This window comes from Botrytis deweyae (assembly GCF_014898535.1).
Source record: "Botrytis deweyae strain B1 chromosome Unknown BDEW_025, whole genome shotgun sequence".
In the NCBI taxonomy this organism is placed as follows: Eukaryota; Fungi; Ascomycota; class Leotiomycetes; order Helotiales; family Sclerotiniaceae; genus Botrytis; species Botrytis deweyae.
In genome coordinates this window covers 40,001-61,823 of record NW_024066232.1, presented here as the reverse complement: position 1 = coordinate 61,823, position 21,823 = coordinate 40,001, and the positions used below count along the sequence as shown (strand labels likewise).

Genomic DNA, 21,823 nt, shown 5'->3' with positions numbered 1-21,823 from the left:
CAAAACGAGCTTTGATTTTTACCAGATTGAATTATTGACTTCCAAATGATAGGATTCTCACAAGTGCGAGACCATCGATTTGCAGTAAAAAGGATGAGGTCGACATGTGTTGCATGTTAGGACTCATTCTATTACAGTGATGTCAATATGACTAGACTTTCCCCGCATCCTTCAGCATAAAGTTGTGGGATCAGTGATTCATTGCCACATGCGAAGAGTGAGAATTTCACGTGATAATCTCCCCTGACCAACATAAAAGCCGCGAAATAGAGTATCTTTTTCTGCCATTGCCAGTATCTGATAGTATCTGATAGAAACCACTATTAGATTCTCTAACTCCTCAAAATGTCAGCACCACCACTCGAAATTCATATCCAAGGTACCTCACAAGTGCAACTCCCAGCTGAACATGGCAATTTAATCATTGCCGTAATCTCAGAAGGCACCTCACAAACATCGGTTTCCGAGGCAGTAACCCAGGCATCCGATAATCTCCAAGCTCTCTTCAAGCAATTATCCACAAAACCATCACACTCTTCGAATTCTCCCAACGCTGCAAGTCAAGAGCCTCCAGTAACTATTTGCTCCATGACTAATCTTCGCACGCGCTCTTGGTAGCCTCCAGACTATGATTCTAATGACGAACCTTAGACTCGTGCTCATGAAGCATCTTCACATTTCGAAGTCACGTTTCAAGACTTTGAGAAACTCGCTGAAGTGGCGAGTTCTATATTCATCATGCCCAACGCAGAGATTCGCTCGGCTAGTTGGTCTTTGACCGTGGAGACAAAAAAGGCCGCTGGGATATTAGGGAGAGAACAGGCAATCAAAGATTCAATTAGTAAAGCGGATGATTATGCGAGGGTTCTTGGCAGGGAAGTCGCAGCGACAGAAGTAAGAGAGGATGGGACCAATCTCAAGGCAGTGAAAAAAAAGGGATATGCGGCGATGCTGCCGAGAAGAGGCATAGGCGCGGATCAGAGGACCATGGTAGATGGATTGGCTTTGGAGTCACAGAATGTGGAGATCATTGAGAAGGTTCACGTGAGGTTTGTTAACATTGATGGAGTGTAACAATGCTAAAATTGAAGTTAAGACGTGACGTGGCTAGGCGGTTTCAATCTGTACTTCTCTCTTGGTCATTGACTGTGTGTCTTTATACATAGTTTGTGAAAGTCTTCGCATGTCTCATTATTCACAAACTTACTTCACGATCTTTGATGTTCAGAACTGATATGACTATCAAGTTCTGTTGCCTATCTTGTTATTCACCAATTTGTCTTCTGTAAATTGAGATTATTGTTCCAGGACAGGGTATGAAAGGCTATAATATCAGGGAATTAGGGATCTTCTCACTTGAATCTTAGTTATTCATCAGGATAACCAGGAACTGTAATCATGTCAAGATGAATTCTTACTTTTCGTGAAAGCTCAATGTTACCTCTCGCTACATGCAGCATCAGCCACCCCGGCTTCGACATGTCAACACACCTATCTTTACTCAAGTTTTCCAATCTCTTCCAGTCAATAAGATACTGATGTGTGGTTTGATTGGCCACTAGCATCAAACTACCTTTAGACAATTTACATCTCACAATTTCAACACCTCCAGGACGCATAGCTGCGTGACGGAGACAATCGAGACAATGTTCTATGGCTTCTGGTCGATGAATCACCGAAAAGTATTGGGGTTGGTACTACCATCGTGCCCACGATTAACTTCCCGTTGGTTTTTGCTTAGATCTGCCCAATACCTCCGTTGAGGTGTTAGAGTACAGACATTTTTGGCTTTTTCTTAGTCTATTGAGAAGCATGGAATGTGGTATGACTTGGACTTACAACACAGTGGAGTTCGTGAAAAACGTTAAGAGTTCATATATATCTATCGCTACCTGGAAATTTCAACCCCATCTCTTCACGGCCAACTCCTTGCATTATCCCAGGTTCCAATTGCTGTCCCAAGCTTTAGATAACTTAGCTTGTCTACACACTTACAATATCAAGCGATCAGAATTATAAAGGTCTATTGCTGCATACCAGTCAGGAGCTCATGCTATTTTGCGTCGATCTCGGGTTGAGGGTGTCCTAAAAATGGGCCATGGTGTACATCGGTCTCAGTGCATGTTTGTTGTTGATATTTTATTGTTTAAGAGCAGGAGCTAGATTGATATCAGTCAGTGGAGAACCCCCACGACTAGTGCTAGGATTATCAAATCTCTCACAATGGGTTACATTGGGTCTTTGAAAAGCTGAGGCTGAAAATGTTTAACTATCAGAAGAATGATTGCGATATAGTATAAGGAAAACAAGACCATTTAGCTGGATGATACTGGATTGTCGACTAAGTTATGGTTATCGGCATCGGGTATCTTGATTCCAGTTCTCTAATAAAGTGGCATCTGAAAATACTGTACCTTCTCAGTCATTTGTCTATTCTTCTGATGAGTTTGATAAGGATTGATATAAAAAATGCATGATCGAAAGAATACAGAACTTTGGCAACGGAGGAAAGGGTAGTCGATGAAAGAGTGAAAAGATGAATAATGGAATAGGAAAACTGAAAAGATTGAATTCGGTTTTTATTTCAGGGTTTTCCTGACATCTTTTCAGAACTAGGCCGTCGATGAAATATCATGCATTGCATCAGAGAACCGTTGAACTGCCAGTTTCTGATCCTCCAATCTCAATCACCAGGAAAATAATAGGCCTCGAATGGCAGTACGCCACCAAAGTCACGACTAGATCTTTATATTCACTGTATCGGTAGACATGAGATCAGCTATGGATGAAAAGCCTTTAGTACAACGTCTTGGAGAATTAAGGATTGCCGGATGATGCTGTGTGATGTGAGCTCATTCCAGTTCATCATGATTGGCTTCGGGCAATCCTGTCACATCCACAAGAATCCGGATAATTTAAGTATTTACTCCGATAGAAGTTTCACTAGTCTGTTTCTTTTTATTCGAGAAGTGTCACACCAGCTACCGACGGCTGGTTTGGAAGTATTTTGTGGTTCAAGCCAAGGTCTTGACCAGTGACCATTTACTTGGCCAGGTACCCGAAGATGATACATCCTCACGTAGTACATTTGATTGGAAATTCATAGATGTCGCTCTTGAGTTCAAATAGGAAAATCGATCAATGTTGACATTCAAGAATGTTTCATATCACACCTCAAACCTTGAGCAGTGCAACATCCCGGCGCAACCTCTCTTCGCGTGAACTTAATCATCAATACAAGGTTTTGCCTCAAATATCTTTTGTATATGCGGAAAGAATATCTCATATTGGCCTTTGTAGGGAAGTTGGTGTCTACTACTCTCTTTCATGCTATGCCATTTCCCATACAGCGCAAAGTTCAGGTGTGTAACCTGATTGATGGGGGTTGCAGTTGCGTCTCAACGTAACAATATATTTTGAATAAGTAGAGTGTCTCTTATCCATGCGGATCTGTTGTGGACGACAGAGAAAACCCAAATCTGAAAATACCCTTGAACAACTCAGTCTTATTGGTTAGCCAGTATATAAAATAAGAAAAATTCAAGTCAATGGAATGCATCAACATTCATCCCTTATCAATACCAAGCACAAATATATAAAAGGAGGAGATCAAACCCTACATCAATCTCCATCAACAGCAACAAGAGCATCATCATCTCCTCCAAATCGCTACCTTCGATAAGCTCAACATATCTTAACAACAAGACTCTCGCTCTCCCACAATTTGGCACCATTTCTCGTTTGAAGAGTAGTGACTTCTAATTGAAACGCCTCATATTATGTATGTAACATTACAGCAGGAATGGATTTAGTTGTGAGCGAACTTGTAGCAGTTGTTGCTTGCGCTCGAGAAAACCAAATGGTGTACATGTTCAAAGTGCGAAGGCTGGTACTCGATCATGAGGGAGGCTATCTTGTTTTGATACAGATCAAACAAGTGACATTTTATTTTAAAGTCGAGACTAATACTTTTATTTGTAGAAATTGCAACAGAGAAAGTAAAAGATATGAATGATTGGCTGATATAATGACCAGAATTGCAAAAGTGCAAAAGGATAACCAGAGAAATCCAACGAATTTGTAGAGATGCAATGAAAAGAAAGGGGATAGAAAATATTATGCCAACGAGAAGAGACCTGACACAAGATGTTGTATGCGAACTCAAACTTAGAAACAATGAGCTAAATGCATCCAAATTTGGAGGCCATATATGGGGAATTGAGTGGGAGTATTTATGCAAAAGCTTGCAAGTTGCAACCGGCTGGGAATTCTGCAAACTTCTCGAGGGCGGCGAAGTTTGAATCGAGCCCCTGAAAACGAAAGTGTTCAAAGAACGATCGTATAGATATGTTTCTTACAACGGCTTTAAAAGTAATACCTTACTAATATCTCGTCTTAGAATGCCGCATCAAAATACCGTTATAAAACAATGGGCTAAAGCATTGATGACAGGGTAATTCTTTATCAGCTTATTAGCAGACAAAGATTGGAGTAAGCTCACCCGATCATACCACAGATGGCCGAATATTACGAAGTTAGTCATGCACCATCAGCATCCATAAGAATATCTCCGGAGACCAAGATGCATACTAATCAGCATAGAATCTTGGAACACCAATGTGGGTCGGTGAAATCTGATTGTCAGCGCAAGAGAGACCAAGAGGGAAGACAACTCAATGATTACTGTAGTCTGCGATCTTCTAATTTGAGATTTGAGGATGTTTTGAAGGTATTCCGAAGTTTGGAAAGTAAGATACCAAGGTCATATATCCCGCCAAGTCTATTCAGACAGATTACCGATGATGTTCAGCTCCGCATCGATCGTCCTGCCGTCGGATCATTGCCAAGAAGTAACAAACGGATGGCAAGAGTGTCTTGTGTTGGCACGTGCAACCTCTAACAACGATGAGTAAAATTATGCCGTACTACATAGACGAGGTAGGCATCTCGGGCATTCATAACATTACTTTCATACAATTTAAGCTTGACATGTAAGGAATCCTATCAAAAGGCGTATACCCAAGAAGACTGGAATGTTTCCCAAAAATTAGGATTTGGGATTTATTCATTTGCGGAGTTACATTTTGGGTTAAAAATGGATGGCAACGGATTACATAAGACATGACAACCTACCCCTGGTGAAGGTTGCATCTGTAGCCGGAGTGTGCTGATTTTAGTGGCTGAGCGGCAAAGTCGTGCCACATGAAAGTGGGGTTCACGGGTATCTCAATATCAACCTCATCTAAGATACCTACCTACTTCTAGATATCTTTTTCACATGGTAACGTTATGCATGCTTGTTTGGAACAATGTCACCTCGAGCATGCTCAAAAAGAGCATCACGACAGGAAAGTCACCAATCATAGTACTGCTAGATCTATCTCACCCATTCATTTGGCGCAATGCCACCAGCTGCTCGAGAATACCATGACCAGAGGATTGCCAAGTGGAGTCACCAATCAATCATATCCGCTATCAACTTTTGAGGTTTAAATCATCATAGCATTAATGTTTTTGTCTATTTCCCTAACCCTAACATATATCCAGAAGGAGAAAAACCCCAAAGCAGCGCCATCCTAGCCTGCCAACCTTGATAAACAAAAGAAAGAAAGTAGTGAGGTGAACAGGTATCCTTGGAGCTTGAGTAACCCTGTTCTGTCTTGGCGTTGAACGAGACAAGTATACCACGGTCTAATCTATTTTGTGGCCAATAATCTATCCTTCAACATCTTATCCAGAGGCGCAATAGCAGACTCGTAATCATGAATATCATCCTTCTCCAGCACAGACTTTCCAGCTGTCATGATCATACGCTCTGGAGCGGGTACACTCAAGTATGGCTTGACCCTAACTCTGTGTGCTGTTCTGAAAACTCTCATTTGCTTGACAATATTGTTCATTTGTTCCTCGATCTCGTCATCTCCTTTTGTCTTAGCCTCATTGCGAAAGCTATGCTCAGCGATTGTTTCACGAAATTTGCGTTGTAAGTTTGGCATGTAGCGTTGTGTATTCTCCTCGTTCAAGTACCTCTCAAGTCCTAGGAAAGCATCCATGATCTGCGGTAATAACAGTTGGTTGCCTGAAAGACCGTCGTATTCAGTGTATTCTCCGGTGACAGGGTCAATATCACCTGCAGCCCAGCCTTGAAATCCCTGTGCATAGTGCATCCAAACCTTTCGCGAAATCTTGGATTCATGCATGGTTTCATAATAGGTCTTGAGGGGTGTGCGTAATTCCTTGTTGATTCCTTTGAGCGATTGTAGGGTGCCAACACGGTCGCCATTAGAATATTGTTGAATAGCCTTGGTTACCATGTGGTAGATTGGGAGAGCTTCTCTTTCAATGTGAGGGAAGACATGGCCAAAGTGGTATTCGGCAGATTGAATGAGATCGTCCATTGTGGGATTAATCGGGTAGACAATTTGATCTTTATCATCAAAGTTGCAGAGGTAGTTACTTGCGACATTACCACCTTGAGATGTAACACCGTATCGTCTCTTGAGGTATGGCCATGCGAGGTCGAGACAGGCAGGGAAATCGACGACCTTTTCTTCTTGAGCAAGTTTGACTATGGGGATTGTTCCCCATCTTTGCAGTGTTAGCGAGAACTTCATTTTTTGTGCGACATAGAACAAGGGTACTTACCGGAAAGAGTGTCTGGACAAGGCAATACAAGCGAAGAAACCATTCCAAGCTGCCCGTGATAAAATGCCCTCATCATTTTCTGCTGCATCTAAGAGGGCCTTAACTTCTTCCATGTTGACTTGATCATTGTAAAGTGTTCTCATCTGTACACGGAAGTCCAAGCATCGTTGAAAGTTCTTGACATCATCGCCACTAAGTTCTGCGATTGATAGAGCAGGTGCCATAGCTTGATAGATGTCGTGGAATGGTCGAAGTGCTTCTGGCCAGGCATCACCATATACAGTTGTAGGAGGCCATGTTCCGGCTCCATCGATCTCGATTAGATCTTGAAGTGAGTTTTGGGCAGCATGAGGCTCGTAGGTAGTGATCTTTTCCACAGCCGCATATGCATCACCGGCTTGCGACTTTTGTTGATTTGATCTTCCAAGGATAGCTTTGCGATAAAGATTGAGAAAGAGGCCAAATATGGCAACAGGAAATAAATAGAGAATGGACAAATGAGTATTTGCTATGATCAAATCTAAGTTCGACATCTTGAAGAGATTGGTAGGATGAATGGGATGAGAAACCCGAGAATTATGATTTAAGAGAATGCTTTATGTTCAGAAGATGTGAATGACTTAAGTCTTGATGCTTTATAGATAATGATGATTGTTGGAAGCTTGTTGGATGAATGGATGGTGTTACTTCGAAGGAGGATAAGGGGATATTTATGGATGTCTCGATAATCTCACATTGCTGGTATCATAAGGCTATACTCCTATTCCGCCATTACTGAGTTGCCATTGGGATGTCAATTTCTACCCAATTTGGCTAGCAGGAGTCATGATTGAAATTCCATCACAGTATCATTCTATTCCTACGGAGAATAGTGCAATATCCTGACATCTTCTGTATCGAGTGTTACGATGTACCATGCTTGGCGATGTAGTATCAAATCGTTCCCTCTCCGATGCTACCTAAAACGGCTGGCTCATTCGCTTGAACTGTCTCCATAATTTAATTCTCCTGAAATCCTGAAGACGCATGACAGAAATGCTTTCCGTAACTACGGTGCGGAATTTAGCGTATCCACTTTTCTTCGTCATTACATTGCCAAATTGGGCAATATGAACCTTGAAGGTTTATAGCCTTACAGGATGAAGCGAACCTATCAAGAAAAGCCCGGTTACATAGTGTATTTGATTGAAACAGACATATAACACTAACTCCGGTACACGCTTACTATGATATGGCATCATTCAGCGAATTACACCAAGAAAATCATCCGGGCCTTTTGTGTTTGGTTGACTCGACCATCACATGCATGGGACTAAGACTTTTGGGATACTGTCTTCTTCCTGCGCGTACATAATTTAACAATGTATTCTTTTTCGGCCGTGGAGATACCTAATGCAGGCTACCTAAAGAAGCAGCAAAATGCATACCGCGGAGAACGTTTACTTACTCAAGCTTTTGGCAAATCATGGCTTATTCTGAGACGAACACATAGGATGTTTGTGAGTCGGACTCCTGGATCACCGCATAATAAGCGATACAATATTTGGTGAAACTTCTGGGCATTGCAGGAAGTCTGACATGAAGGCCGTTTGCAATATTCGTACTCCTGCAAGGTAGATGTCGTGAATGTGGCGACAGGATCTCAATATCCAACCAGCTCGGCAGGAATAAGAGATTTGAGACCGAATACTGCCAGTCAGAGAGTTCTGTATCTTGCAAATCACATCTCGAGGCTGATTGCACCATAATGATGGCTTTATGGAGGAAATACAGGAGATTTCCTCGTAAGACTCAAGAGTCATTGCGCTTTCCGGCAGTGCTGGATCAATGTGAGACTATGCTGCCGCGGACATTGTTCAAATCATGAAATACCAGGATAGTAATCATGAGAAGGATTACGATAGCATTGGTTTCTGTTGACAACTCAATTACTTGGGATTCCTCGTCATCTCATCTCAGCATGTTACCTTATATTTTGGTGTTACGAGACGATCTATGCCAATCGAAGATACACGTGCATGTCTTCTTGCAGTCTTAGATTGATTAAAATGCTTGTATCAGCACCGTTAGTTTGGTTCAGTCGTGATTTTCACGTTTTCTCGTGGCAGAATGCAGCCCAAGGAAAATTAAGTTGGTAACACCTGTTTAAGGTTTTAAGGTTAAAACATTGACTGCAAACTTCCTTTTAGAGCCCTATAGGGCTTAATTCCTACTCCTCTATTAAAGAAAGAAAAAATTGGAATGTCGCAACGTTCTTCTCCACGGAATTGTATTAAAATATCTCCGCACTGTATCAGCACACAGTCTCAGATGCAATTGATATACACTATTTCTAAAATTTTATTCGATAAAAACTTGAGTGTTTCTAAATCAGCATTAATAACAGGATGAACCCAGAGATCTGATGAGTCACTGATCCGGAGATACAAGTCACGAAATCTTACCCCAAGTTTCCAAAGGAGTCGTGAGCACGGGATTGCGGGGGTTCTTACCAGTTCATCCGTTGAAGAATCGAAGAAGTCTCCGCGGAAGAAGCTGCCTGGATAATACGAGTGAAATTTACAATTCCGCAAACCCCTCTGGTCAGAATTACTGTTTATTTGTTCAGCAATTATTGGCATTTTGGTGAGATGTCAGATATAAGTGGGGTTTGGCGAGGCCGGAGATCTTGCTTCGGCTAGCATGAGGTTGGCATGGAAGAGAAATAGAATTGAAACGCATAGTCAGCAGTGTGCGGAAAAGAGCCGAGTTCACTTTGATGAAGGCCCAGACTGTAAGCATATACATATATATGTGTGTTCAAGTCTTCAAAAGGGACACAGATTCTATATCTCCATTCAGTTGCGTATTCTTGTGTTATACTTCACTCAATTTGTTATTGTCTCCGGTAGTAACCAAAATGGATGCTCTAAACGGAACTACGAAGATTGTCGGAATGGACACACCTGTGTCTAGATTCGGCCAATACTTAACGGGTCCGAGCTTGGCTGGTGGTCTTGCCATTGCCTTTCTTGTGCCATTCATATACCAGATTGTCTATTACAGATACTTCCATCCTCTCAAAGATTTTGATGGTCCCTTTTGGGGATCAGTAACCAGACTTTGGCACACATATCAGAACATCAGGGGAATTGAACTGGAAACTTATGACCGCCTACTCAAGGAGAAAAATAGTGTGTACAACTTTTGACCCGATCATATAATATTTCAGTTCTAATGCATTTACAGCAAACATTCTTCGAATATCACCAACCGAACTGTTGATCCCATCAGCTCTCTCCCTTCCTCAAATTTACCATCGTCAAGCTGTTAAGACAAAATGGTACGTTACTGGTGCACTTGGTCCAGGAGAATCGGTCTTCAATATGCAACAACATTCGCACCATGCTCACTTCCGTCGATTAATCGCCGGACCATACTCGATGTCTAAGATGGTCAAGAACGAACCTCTCATTGACGACATTATCATTGCTTGGATCAGAAAATTGAATGATATGTTTGCTCAACAAAACAAAGCTTTTGATATGTCGAGATGGGCAACTTTTGCCGCATTCGACGTCATCAGCTTGGTTGGATTCGGAGAAGCTTTTGGGTTTGTGGATACTGCTACTGACGTTGATGATTTGATTGAAGAACTCCATAAAGGATTCTTTTACTTTGGTATTGTTGGTAGAATGTATCCTTTCGTTGAGTTCATCAAGAAGACTTGGCTTGGACGATTCCTTGTCTCCAGTGAAAAGGATAAGGGAGGAATGGGATTCTTAATCAGATGGACGAACAGAATCATGAAAGCTAGACAACAGGAACTTGCTGAGGGAGGAAAAGATAAAGGCCGAGTTGACTTGCTACAATCGTATGACAACCCTCTCTTGTTTGTCTTAGAGCAGGCTAACAAATCAGATTCTATGAGGCTCGCGATGCCCAAGGTCAGCCACTCACCGAAGATCACATCCGAGCCGAATGTATGTTGTTATTCACAGCCGGTGCCGATACTACCGGAACAACCATGGGAGCGATGATGGCCTACCTTCTTTCCAATCCTACAGTTTACGCTAAAATGGTGGCTGAGATTGACGCCGCTTTCGACAGTGGTGTATTATCTACCCCAGTCCCAGCCGCGGCAGAAGTTTCCAAGAACTGTCCATACTACGTTGCTTGTGTCAAAGAATCCTTGCGTTTGTGTCCTTCGGCTCCTAACATCTTCCCTCGTCTTGTCCAAGCTGACCATGCTCCACTTGTAATCGATGGAAAAACCATTCCAGTTGGAACTGAAGTTACCAGCACTGCTTACATGGCGAACCGTGATCCGGTAGTTTATGGAAAAGATGCGGATGAATTCAGACCAGAAAGATGGTTGGAAAACAATGGAGAAGCTGGTAAAGTATTTGATAAATATCTTGCTACTTTCGGGTATGGTACTCGAAGTTGTTTGGGTAAGGATCTTGCAATGATTGAATTAATGAAGACTCCTTTGATGGTAAGTAATCCTGACTCCTGACGCGTTAGTTACCTGTCTGGGTCATTACTAACAAAAAACAGTTTTTCCGAGCATTCAATCCACGACTGTGCCTCCCAAGCAAAGAAACTCCATCCCCAAAACGTATTCTGGTTGGCGCTATGTTTTATTGGGATGATATCTGGATGAAGCTTGAAAAAAGAGAGATTCCTGGATTCACTTGGTGAGATTACTAGAGGGAAGGAATGGAATTTGCGACGAACGTACGAGTAAATAAGTTTTGATTATTAGAAGTCAAGCTAAGATTGAATTTGCATATACGATTGGATTTTTCTAGGATCTTTATCAGCCCCTTGCAGTCTTATTAGTCGCAAGGAGATTTAACTCGATTATGTCAATTCCTGCATTACGACCTTATAAATAGCACGTTATGTGAACTAGCATGACATGAATACCACCCACACCAAAATAAAACGTGCCCCTTCACCCAGAACCAATTCTAACTTCTGTGCCACAAAGTAACCTTATGTATGATTTATGCAACGGCGATACCGCATCAACACTTTAATGACGTGCCAAGTACAAGATATAGTTGAAGGATTCCAGAACACGGGCAAGCGGCATAACCTTATTGAAAAGCTACGATAAAGAATGAATGATCCTTCTTTTTGTGACCGCCAAATGATACCGGATAATAATGCGGGCACCCCGTGGAGTGTAATCCGAAAATTGACTCAAACGTTCAAGAGCTTGACCGGTCAGATATATTTCGCAATCCACAAAAACTCCCGAGGTCGATAAGGTAAGTGGTGCCACGAGCCGTGGGGAAAGTTGTGGAGGCTTCCTTCAGTTGGAAGCGCGGGAAATAAACATGTAGCGTAGTACTCGGGTTCCCACGGCCCCAGTATTCGCTAAGTGGTTTCAATGCCCCCTGGGATATTGGAGTGGCGTGATTGGCACATAAGGGAAGAATTGTTTCCTTGAAGTTTCTTACCATACCTATGTCTTGTTCTATCGATCTCAGAAAATCTTCACCGGTACCAGAAGTCGACGAGAGGGAGGAGATAAGTGATGATTTACATCTTCTTACTGATTTCAATAAAGTAGTGCCAGAGTAATTTCCGAGATCACGTTGTTGTATCAACTACTGAGGCCGATAACGCGCATTTGAACAATACACCAAAAATAGATTTTCGCTTAAGCTAAAACCGTATTTAGAATTTAGTAGTGTGCTTTTATACAGAAAAAGTATTCAATTCAGTACAAAACCTTAAAGGAACTAATAAAATGAAAAGAAAAGAAGCATAATTATTAATTAGAATATAAGAAATCGATTGATATATTTCTTTTTGAATTATCTCAAAAATTGAAATTTTTATTCAATTTAAAAGTATTCTAATAAATTTGAATAATAATCAACTTTCAGAATTGAATCTTTTATTCTTTAAATACTTTTAAATTAAATATAAATTTCAATTTTTGGTATAATTCAAAAAGAAATATATCAATCGATTCCTAAAATTCTAATTAATAATTGTAATTCTTTTCTTTTCACTTCATCAATTCCCTTAAGGTTATGTACTGAATTGAATGTATTTTCTAATATTGATGATATCATTCAAGGTTTGATTAGTCATCAGCCCATCAGAGGTCTGATGAGTCATCAACCCTAATATTTGAGGTATCCATAGCCAATGGATTCATTGATTAAAATTATATTATATTGAATATAAATTTCAATTTTTGAAATAATTTGAAAGTAATTATATAAATCGATTCCTTGAACTCTAATCGATAATTGTACCACTTTCTTTTTTATTTCATAAGCTCCTTTAGGGTTGTGTACTGAATTAAATGTTTTTTTTTAATATTATAGAATCTAACTAAAGCTATATTAGTCATATCATTTAAGCGAGATAAGATTGAGATAAGGAATTCTTACTAAACTTATCTCGCTTATTCTGGAGTGGTCCATGCACTATAAAGAAAATTTTTTGAAATTAGATTTTAAATATTAGTACACTTCTTATAGAAAATTGAAAAATGAATTCTAAAATCAGATAAATAAAGCTAGCCCTAAGGGCTATTCAATGATATAATTTTCTTTTCAAAAAGTCTCTAATAAAATTGAATTCTATCTCTCTTTATAGAATTTCTATAAACACACCATACAGATTCTAAAATTTCTTTTTTCATTAGGCAGAAATCTATTTTTGGTGTATTGTTCAAATGCGCGTTATCGGCCTCAGTACAACACTAATCGTGATCAGGCTAAAGCATGCATCAGGGGGTCGATCTGGTAATCTGGAGTCACATTATGGGACTAATTTGTGGATAGATCAACAAATTTCACCAGATTTAGGCTTTTGTTTCATTTTAAATAATTTCAATAATGACAACGTGAATAAATGATAATTAGCCTTTCCTTCTGGCATACAAACTCAATTGCATGTTTTGCGGTGAAGGATTACAAGTACTCCCTCTCACCATACATTCATTTCTATTGTTGACTCCTTCTCTTGTTGTATCGAATATCGCCGACCACAGCATCTAATCATAACATTAGCGGCAATTGTGGACTCGAAACTTCTTTCCCGAATCTCATTGGCTCACGCGGGCAATCGTTGCGCGCTTTTAATCAATCCTCATCCTTCAGAATTCAATATCCACAACTTGCTTACGATCCCTAAATTCCAAATATTCTATCTGCTCTACAACCATGTTGTGGGAACGAACTACTGCGTGAGTCGTATCATTTGATCCCTGATACGTTGGAAATGTGCTGATGTTTGAATAGATTTGTGGCTGGGGTTTTGTCTTCGGCCAAAAGCCTTGAACATCATAAATTATCTACGCGTACGACGGGTACAATTGATAATTACTTGACGGCTCAAAGTCCGATTTCCCTTCAGGGAATCTTGAATAATATCGGTCCCGATGGTTCTAAGGCTCAGGGTGCGAGTGCCGGAATTGTTGTTGCAAGCCCAAGTACAGTTGATCCTAATTGTGAGTCAACCGACACCCTAAGTTCGGGAGGTAACACTGACACCAATCTCGATTAGACTTTTACACTTGGACGCGTGATTCGGCTTTGACTTTCAAATATCTTATTGATACTGGCAATTCAAGCCTCCAGACCCTTATTGAAGACTATGTTACTGCTCAAGCAAAATTACAAACCGTCGAGAATCCATCTGGAGACTTAGCGACTGGAGCAGGTTTGGCAGAACCAAAATATTACACCAATGAAACTGCATTTCTAGGTGAATGGGGACGCCCTCAACGTGATGGGCCTGCTCTACGTGCCATAGCTTTGATTTCATTTGGTAACGATCGCCTTACCTTGGGGCAAAATGATACTGTCAAGGATATTATCTGGCCAATTGTTCGGAACGACTTGGCATATGTTTCTCAGTATTGGAACTTATCCGGTTTTGATTTATGGGAAGAAGTCAATGGATCATCCTTTTTCACCACCGCGGTTCAACATCGAGCATTGGTAGAAGGAGCAAAATTCGCCACCGCCCTCGGAGAATCATGTAACGACTGCGAGGAGCAAGCCCCCGAGATCCTTTGCATGCTACAGGATTATTGGAACGGAACTAGCATCGATTCAAACATCCAAGTACAATCAACAACTTATGATCGTTCCGGACTGGATTGTAATTCAATATTGACTTCGATACATACTTTTGATCCTGATCAGGCTGTGGGGTGTGATTCTACAACTTTCCAGCCTTGTTCAGACCGCGCTCTTGCAAACCATAAAGTATTGGTCGACTCTTTCCGCTCTATCTATACTGTCAATTCAAATGCATCAGCAGGACAAGCTGCAGCTATCGGACGTTATGCCGAGGATGTTTACCAAGGAGGAAATCCATGGTATATATGCACATACGCTGCAGCAGAACAACTTTATGATGCTCTATGGACATATAACAGCACAGAAAGCATTACCGTAACCGACATTAGCCATGACTTTTTTACAGACTTAGTCCCCGGAATACAAACAGGTACATTCGCAAGTGATTCGAGTCAATTTAAGGATATAATCAAAGCCATGCAAGACTATGCAGACGGTTTTGTATCGATCGCCGAAACATATACACCAGAAGACGGAGCACTAGCCGAACAGTTTTCTCGCGAAAATGGTACCGCTTTAAGTGCAGTCGATCTTACATGGTCTTATGCCTCTTTCCTCACTATGCAACGAGCCAGAGAGGGAAATTTTGGTCCTAGTTGGGAAGCTGCATCTGCTATTGCTAAAGGAGTACCGGATAAATGCTCGGGTGGTGGTGTTAAGGGGACTTATTCTACACCATCCGCAACTGCATTCCCTCAAAGTGAAGAGGGAACTTTTGGAACGAAAATTGGTTCGACTAGTGACGCGGGAACTGGAACTGGTACAATGACTGGTAGTGCTGCTAGTGCGACGACATCAAAGAGCGCTGGGAATAGACTTATGCCGATTGGTTTCTTTCTACTTTAGTGTGGGATAAAAATTTACCAGACTTGGATCAGGCAGGGAGTGCTGTAGTCTTGGTGAGATGTCTCCGCGGAAGTGTTGTACAGTTTTGTTATGATTTTAATGGCCTGCAATGTGTATATATAATGTGTACCAATGAATGGGTGTATTGACTAATGGTAAGAGAAACATGGATTTAACGTGGTTAAATAATATTAATCTCGAATGGTTCTCCGTCCAATTGATATCGCCACACTGTGCATGCATTCATGACCGTAAATTATGTTCTCACGCGATTTGTTTTGAGTCGAAGATTCAATAATCCTAACATCCATTTAGACTCTGTTAAATTGCTCATTGTTGCGAGACACTGCAGGGTAGGGTGTTTTGCTTTCGAGAAGTCATCTTCATTAGAGGGAGGGCGCTCGATGTGGGGTTATCCGCGGTGACATTGTAAGCGTAGGGCTCAGGGTAAGCACTCCCTTTCGTTCGTCAAATTGGGTTCTGATGTTGATTAAACTCAATCCACCTAGATAGTTGGCTGAAAAGTTTTATTTCTCATCTTGAGATTGATCTCTGCTTTTCTAAAAGTGGGATATTACCAAAATCGATGGTGTGTGAGTAAATCTTGTTCTCGACCCTGACATGACAAAGTCTGCAACGAAAACAAATCCACTTCATTAAAGATTCTTACTGAGAGAATTACTCTGCCGCCAAAGTCGTGCACTCAAAAGAAGGGATAAATTGAGAGAGTCTTAATTGGATTTCAGAAGTCACTTTATTGATTGTCAGATCAGGCAGTTAGTCATCTGGGATTTGTATGCGAGATCCTGGGTCTGCATTTTTTTTGCTACTAGATTGCTTCCAAGCAACTCGTTACTGCTCAGTGCCTCCGAAAGACAGACAATCATGAGGATATAACCCCTGAGAATGTAATATAATCAGGGAATAAAATGATTCAGTTATTAAGAAGCAGCTCATAATTTAGTTGGAAAGTAGGGTGAACACGATCTCGCGGTTATGTTTATTCGGAATTTCCAGTACGAGATGCATTTGGCGAGGCACCCATCGAACAGGAAAAAGTGCCATGTACAGAGTTGAAGGCTAGATGAGAAACTTAGTCTCTCGGTCGTATCCCTTCTTCTATCTACCACTTGTCCTCCAGTCTGATGTTGAGATGAAGAAATGCATTGACCTGGCCTTGCTTGACTACTCCCGTTATGATAGACATGTTTGCAATGAGTGACTGGCAGATACTTATACATGTAGGGGCTTAAAAAGAGCCACATTTCTAGTTTACTTACAAGACATTGAGGAATGAGATTTAAGCACCCAAGAATATCGTATCTTTCACGTGTTTGTATCAACATTTTTGAATTCTCTTGCACAAGCACTGCCCCTTCCCGAATAGTAAACATCGATCTTCAGAAGAACCGTCCAAACAAAGTTCTGAAGCGAGAAGTTGGCCCCTAAGTCTTTGCCGATTTCGAAACGCGCGAAACCAGAAGTCCGTAACGTTCATATGACTAACCGGCAAAAGAGTCACTGAGTTGGAGATGGCAGTTCGCGAGAAAGACCTTGTCTTCAAAAAATTTGATCCCAAATTCGGGGTCATCTTGAATTCTGCATCTGAACACCGATTCCATCAGTACCGTCAACAAGCAGCTTCACACGAGAAAATTGCCTGCATAGATTATCTGGATGGAAACCAATTACGAGAAGGGAGGAGTCACCAAAATAGCTGCTGCTTAAAGGACTGGGAAATCCGAGCGAACAAATTTCTTCACGTATGTGTAGTCATTCGGCCCCAGTGAGAATTCTCAGATTATATCTGCGAATCATGGTGATACCTTGATAAAGGTTGTGAGCCGTTCCATATCCGATTTCTTAATTGGCACGACTTCCATTGCATATGCTGCTGTTGGAATAGTAGTTCTGTATGATCAATGGGGATACCAAAACATCAAAGATTACCAGCTTCCTATAAGATGGTATAACGTAAATCTTGCATTGAGCTTTACGGAATGATTTAGAGGGGTCTTTTCGAGGGGAGAAAGGTATTAGATGATTCAAAGAATGATGGATCGTATCAAGAATGAAGACGTGTGTGAGACTCAAGGATATGACGAGGTTGGTGGAAAGATTGTGACTCTCAGTACAGCCCCAACCGAAATTTGGAATTGGCAGAGCGGTGAACTACGTTTGTTCAGTATTGGTGGTTTAACTTATATCAAGGGTACTTTTTGGTGTATCATTCGATCGAGTTTTCTTTGACGAGACTTGCGATGGTTATCAACATGAAAGAAGCGGGAAATGAGTCTCGACATATCCGTGGAGGGATGGAACACTTTGAAATCACCGCGCGACTCTCGTTCTCACTTTTATGAGTACAGGTGGATAAAAGCTTCTTAAGGTATACCATGTATACCCTTACTTTCCCGAAGATATTCCTCTCAAGAATAAGCAGATTCAAACAGCCCCATATTGCTTTGGACTGATCATCTCTGGACGACCATTATCATTTATCAGAGACGCACGTCGATAGTCTCATACATGAGTTTCGGGAGAACAAGAAATTGATTTCGGCTTGAACCAGAGTTTGATGCTAGCCTCCGGATGCTGTGAAAAGGTTTGAGAGTCAACTTAGGCAATACACACAAATTTTCGCTTCACCCATGTAGGTAACCTTACTCACGTAACATCTGAAGATCTCTTGAGACTCTCCAATCATGACTACATACCTTGGCGAGATATCAACAAAGTGTAAATTCTGGATCAAATCCTGATACTTTGTTCAGATGGGTTGTCCTTTCTTATGTTGGATGATATTTTAAAACATGAGCTGTGCTGAACAAACTTTGTCAGGTGTACAGGAATGTCACATATGTAGGAATTCAAGGTTGAAGTAAGGTCGCATTCCATCTACTCCTTTCGTACAAAGGGGCAATATTACGCTGCAAGGGGTTGATCTCACTTCATTTCCGAGAGATTCTATGTACGTAATATGTGAGACATGAGACATGAGAGCAGGATGTATGTGATGTTTGAAGTTATTCTATCGCTTAGTGTTACGCCAATAACATGGCCGCCATGAAATTCGATTACAATAACCCACAAGATGAGATTGGAGTCATTTCCAATTGTAGCAATTACCCCGCCATGATTACCCCGCACTTCAGTTGCAACAATCACCTCTACCCACCGTGGCCATTATGATCACCACAACATAGACTAATCGACGTCCTTTAAACTGTGCCCGAATCTTGCTGCATCATTTTGGCACTTTTCATATGATGCATTCAATGCTTTCCAATAGCGGCACATGAATTTCCGCGTCGAATCGTCGGAAGGAAACAATTCGACGCGTGTGGTAAAACCGCGTGCAAATGCAATCGGCTTTCCATAAACATTCAACATAATTATCGATCATTGCGTACTCTCAATACATGAGACGATCATTCGCATTTCTATATTCGGGGCTAGGCGTCTAGATGATGTGGTCGGGGTCGGGGAAGTCGCGATGGTGATTGGGATAATAGCATTTGACGCTTCGTCTCCGCATTAAGACTTTGTTTGCACCGACACGTAGATTTCGAAAGTTTAAGGCTTGAATGGTATGGTTATCATTTCTAGTGATACTTTTGGCTGAGCTTGTCAATATATGAGCAACAACGCTTGTAGCTTACGCATATTTCCCTTCCATGGATATCAGCACGATCATTCTTCGCAGTCAGCTAACCATTACAATTTAGACTCAATGTATGAATTACACTCCTGCGGATTCAGAGATTATTTGCTAAACAAACAAGTTCCTCTGCCAGTCAGGTCCGATACCCTGCCCTCAGCGGCTTCCCCATTCTTCCGAATTACCGACCCCGCATAATTCGACTTGGGAAAACGCGGTCAGTCAACATTGAAGCTGTGATGCTCGCAGCTAGTAGACGAGGGAAGCCCGAGGGAGGTGTAATCGAGTATTAGGATTTCGCGTCGTCCCAGGTCCGCGTAGAGAGAGGCATCATAGCAGAAAAATTTGTGCCTGTCACAATTGAGATATACGACTCTCATCACTTTCAGTATCAACGCATAGACTGGCATTCTCTTGGATATATCTGATAACGATAAAAGTGAAGAAGGTGTTGAGTGCAGGCATGCTTGTTGGCAGGTAGGGATGTTATAACCAAGGTCCAACGTGGAAATTTGTCAGATCTAATTATTATTAAATGAAATTGGAGGATCGATCGCCTTGTGTAGGTCGATGTTAGGGAGGTAAAAATTCAACGATATTGTTGATGTAAACATCAGTCATTGATAATTATTCTAAGCTCTCATGCGTGACAGATAAAGTGACGATACATTCCAGATTGTAGGAGTAGACCATGAGAAACGATACTTGAACTTCGCTGTGGAAGGGAGTTCGAGACAAATATGAAGAATTACTCGTGAACGTATTGAGATGAAGAGAGTGGCCAGGCTTATCTGTAGTAAAACTGTAGCAACACTGACATATAGCGTGACTACGTAAATAACACTACATCAGATTCTCGCGCAGATTTAGTAGTTAGACAAGGCTCACTGCAACCCTGAACCACCGTGAAAGCTTTGGATATATCGTTGAAGCATACGATGGTTGTTAAGTGGAATCGTGTTAATGAGTGTGTAGCAACGACTGCCAGCGAAATTGTCTATGTGACATATTAGAGAGCTGCTGCCGTTCTCAATTATTCACTCCTAAAACGATGTATAATATCCCACAAAAGATACAGTCAGAATATAACGATAGCATTTCACGAACCATTATTCATAAGGAAATATCCTTTGACTCGATATGGGAAATCACAACCACACAAGACAAGACTCCATAGCACACTGCACCGTGACAGAAAGTTCGTTATTTCATACAAGTGTCAGCGTGACAGACCACCGTGACAGCCCCTCGACGATCGTACTGTAAGTCACGGTAGTGTGATGAATCACTGTGACCACCGTGACAAAGTATGATTTATTCCCCCTTAGTTAATGCACCGTGACCGACTACCGTGACACGACCTGTAGCAAAATGATAAGTAAAGATTTATCGGAAAAATAAAAAACCTGAAGAATCGATTATATCTGTAATTTCTATAGAGAAGGTGTCGGTGAGTATATGAGAAGTAGTAGCAATTCTGAGACATAAGTAGTAGAATACGTATGAGTACACTATAATATAAGATTATTAATATTTATATGTTGTTTTACAAATGTAAAGGGCGTTCTGTAATATTAGCAAGTAAAGGAGATAACTGAATTCAGAATAATAAAGTCGAGAGATACAAATATATATATTAGTGAAGCTATTTATAATCTCCCTGGAATTTAACTAGTAAATATGAAGAGCAAGGATTGCGATAAGCAGAGTGCTGAAAACAGATGTAGTATAGAGTATAATGAAATTTAGTTGATGAGAGAGTAAGAGAGGAACTAAGGGAGGGACTGAGGGAGGGACTGAGGGAGGGACTGAGGGATAAGAACGAGGGGCTGACAATTGGGTTGAGGGAGTAGGTATATGGGGGTCATGGGAAAAAGGGGGTCATGAAGCTGGGGGTCGGCAGAGCGGGGCGGAAGCGCTACCGTCCTTGAAAACAGCTCCGAGCATTACTCCCGGTGACCCCCGCTCTCGATACGGGCGGGGGGGCGTCGCCTTGAGCGGAATTTTTTCTTTTTCTTTATTTTTTTTTGATTTTTTTTCTCTCTTCGAAATTTTCAGAATTTTCAGGAGGGAATACGGTGGAATCTTCGGAAGATTGCTCCCGGTGAGTAGTTTATAGGGTATGAAAGCCTATAAGTATCCTCCCGGTGAATTCAATAGGATTAAATCTCGATTCCCGGTGAAGTTATTTTAATGTATTATTAAGGTTCCCGGTGAGCTCCCGGTGAGGCTTTATTAGCTTTAGTATACAAGCCCTGTGAGCATAGGCTATAGAAGCCCTAATGATCAGCTCTAAGCCCTAAAAGAGAAGTTCTAAATAATCTGGTTAGGGTCAGGGTTAGGCTCTCCTATAGGGGATTAGGTTAGGAGCGATGATAAATACCACTAAGATATATTTAACCTCATCGGGACTTAATCAAATGAATTTTGAAAACTCTCTTTACATAGACAATAAGCTCTTATAGGCTTTGAGTTCTAATTCAACTCCCGGTGAGCCTTTTATAGGCTTAACTTTAGAGTTAATAGCTTATAAATAAGTCCTGGTGAGCTCTTTTAGGCTTTAAGATTATGA

At 41.2% G+C, this 21,823-nt stretch overlaps 5 protein-coding genes across 5 annotated transcripts; 4 read left to right on the top strand and 1 right to left on the bottom strand.

Annotated features, from left to right (window-relative positions):
* Positions 1-345: 345 nt before the first annotated feature.
* On the top strand, positions 346-1,074 carry EAE98_008941 (uncharacterized protein; the record flags this gene model as incomplete). The annotated part of the gene is made up of 2 exons (XM_038956562.1): positions 346-573; positions 652-1,074. 2 exons carry the CDS (start codon positions 346-348, stop codon positions 1,072-1,074), a joined length of 651 nt encoding a protein of 216 aa, XP_038806932.1.
* A 4,622-nt stretch (positions 1,075-5,696) lies between these two features.
* EAE98_008940 (uncharacterized protein) lies at positions 5,697-7,178 on the bottom strand (the record flags this gene model as incomplete). Its single annotated transcript, XM_038956561.1, has 2 exons — positions 5,697-6,588; positions 6,646-7,178. The coding sequence occupies 2 exons, from the start codon at positions 7,176-7,178 to the stop codon at positions 5,697-5,699; spliced, it is 1,425 nt and encodes a 474-aa protein (XP_038806931.1).
* A 2,366-nt stretch (positions 7,179-9,544) lies between these two features.
* Positions 9,545-11,760, top strand: EAE98_008939 (uncharacterized protein; the record flags this gene model as incomplete). Its single annotated transcript, XM_038956560.1, has 4 exons — positions 9,545-9,818; positions 9,874-10,498; positions 10,546-11,122; positions 11,185-11,760. 4 exons carry the CDS (start codon positions 9,545-9,547, stop codon positions 11,326-11,328), a joined length of 1,620 nt encoding a protein of 539 aa, XP_038806930.1. The 3' UTR covers positions 11,329-11,760.
* A 2,060-nt stretch (positions 11,761-13,820) lies between these two features.
* Positions 13,821-15,590, top strand: EAE98_008938 (uncharacterized protein; the record flags this gene model as incomplete). The annotated part of the gene is made up of 3 exons (XM_038956559.1): positions 13,821-13,843; positions 13,899-14,107; positions 14,164-15,590. The coding sequence occupies 3 exons, from the start codon at positions 13,821-13,823 to the stop codon at positions 15,588-15,590; spliced, it is 1,659 nt and encodes a 552-aa protein (XP_038806929.1).
* Positions 15,591-17,122: 1,532 nt separating this feature from the next.
* Positions 17,123-17,594, top strand: EAE98_008937 (uncharacterized protein; the record flags this gene model as incomplete). The annotated part of the gene is given in 2 exon segments (XM_038956558.1): positions 17,123-17,353; positions 17,364-17,594. 2 exon segments carry the CDS (start codon positions 17,123-17,125, stop codon positions 17,592-17,594), a joined length of 462 nt encoding a protein of 153 aa, XP_038806928.1.
* Between the last annotated feature and the right edge of the window lie 4,229 nt (positions 17,595-21,823).